Consider the following 1,183-nt stretch of genomic DNA (forward strand, 5'->3'; position numbering starts at 1 on the left):
GCCGGGGATTGCTTCCCCTGGAGCTCAATCGCGGCGCAAGCGAAATCTACAGTCAAACTTCAGGATCTTCCACAAGGACGCTTAGAGCCAATGGAGCCATATCCTCTTTCCGTTGACGATGCTCCTCAGTATCCAACGGTGATACAGGGGGCCAAAAACAATATGCTAAAGTTTAAAAACTGTGTACTGCTTACGAGAGTAGGGAACTTTTACGAGGTATGTTGCCTATTTCCCTGACCTGTTGAAAAACTAGTAGTGATTTGTACACTCTTATTACAGCTCTATTTTGAACAAGCCGAGGAATACGCTACGCTGTTGAATTTGAAACTCGCCCAAAAGAAAACAAGCGCGGGAGCTGTGCCAATGGCTGGATTTCCCTTTTTCCAACTGGATCGTTTTCTCAAAATACTCGTCCAGGACTTTAACAAATACGTTGCCATTAGTGAGGAATTTGCCAACAATGTTGTTGGTAAAGCGAAGTCCGGGGGTTTGCAATTCGACCGTAAAGTCGCTAGAATCGTTACGCCAGGAACATTGATAGACGAGAAATTTATGGATCCTTACGAGAATAACTTTCTACTCTCAATATATCTAGCCACAGTTCGCTCAGAAGATACGGAAATAGTGTCACCGCAACAGCATTCTTCTATTTCCTCTTCGCAACCCATTGGCCTCTCTTGGCTAGACTTATCAACGGGTGACTTCTTTACCCAGCAGACCACTGCACAAATGCTACCCTCTGCCCTAGCCAGGATCAGTGCCAGGGAGATAGTGATAGATCAGAATGTTGGAGCAAAAATTAGACAAGAACTACAAGCTGTTGTCGGACAAGATAAGCAGCATCTGATAACTTCGTTTTGTTGTGAAAGTGAGATGAGGACTTTATCAGAGTGGGGTTCCATTTTTGAGTCGTCAATACCTCCTGAGGTGGCTTCCACGTTCACTGCGGAAGAAACAGCGGCTTGTAATATATTGCTGGAATATGTCCAAGTTCAAACGCAGGGAGTGAAGATGAAACTTCAAGCGCCACGCCGCAAGCATCTAGATGAGGCCATGTCTATTGACCGTAATAGCCTAAGAGGGCTTGAGATTTTAGAAACTTCTCGAGAAGGGCTTGGAAAAGGGAGTCTTCTTCATGCTGTGCGGCGTACTTCCACTAAAAGTGGAGCTCGACTGCTTAGGG

The 1,183-nt window shown here is 45.5% G+C and overlaps 1 protein-coding gene across 1 annotated transcript; it reads left to right on the forward strand.

Annotated features, from left to right (window-relative positions):
* Positions 1-90: 90 nt before the first annotated feature.
* On the forward strand, positions 91-1,049 carry HCAG_02756 (predicted protein; the record flags this gene model as incomplete). Its single annotated transcript, XM_001542535.1, has 3 exons — positions 91-216; positions 280-868; positions 1,003-1,049. The coding sequence occupies 3 exons, from the start codon at positions 91-93 to the stop codon at positions 1,047-1,049; spliced, it is 762 nt and encodes a 253-aa protein (XP_001542585.1).
* Positions 1,050-1,183: the final 134 nt, after the last annotated feature.

The sequence above is a fragment of the Histoplasma capsulatum genome, genomic scaffold (assembly GCF_000149585.1).
Source record: "Histoplasma capsulatum NAm1 scaffold_2 genomic scaffold, whole genome shotgun sequence".
NCBI classification, from domain to species: Eukaryota; Fungi; Ascomycota; class Eurotiomycetes; order Onygenales; family Ajellomycetaceae; genus Histoplasma; species Histoplasma mississippiense.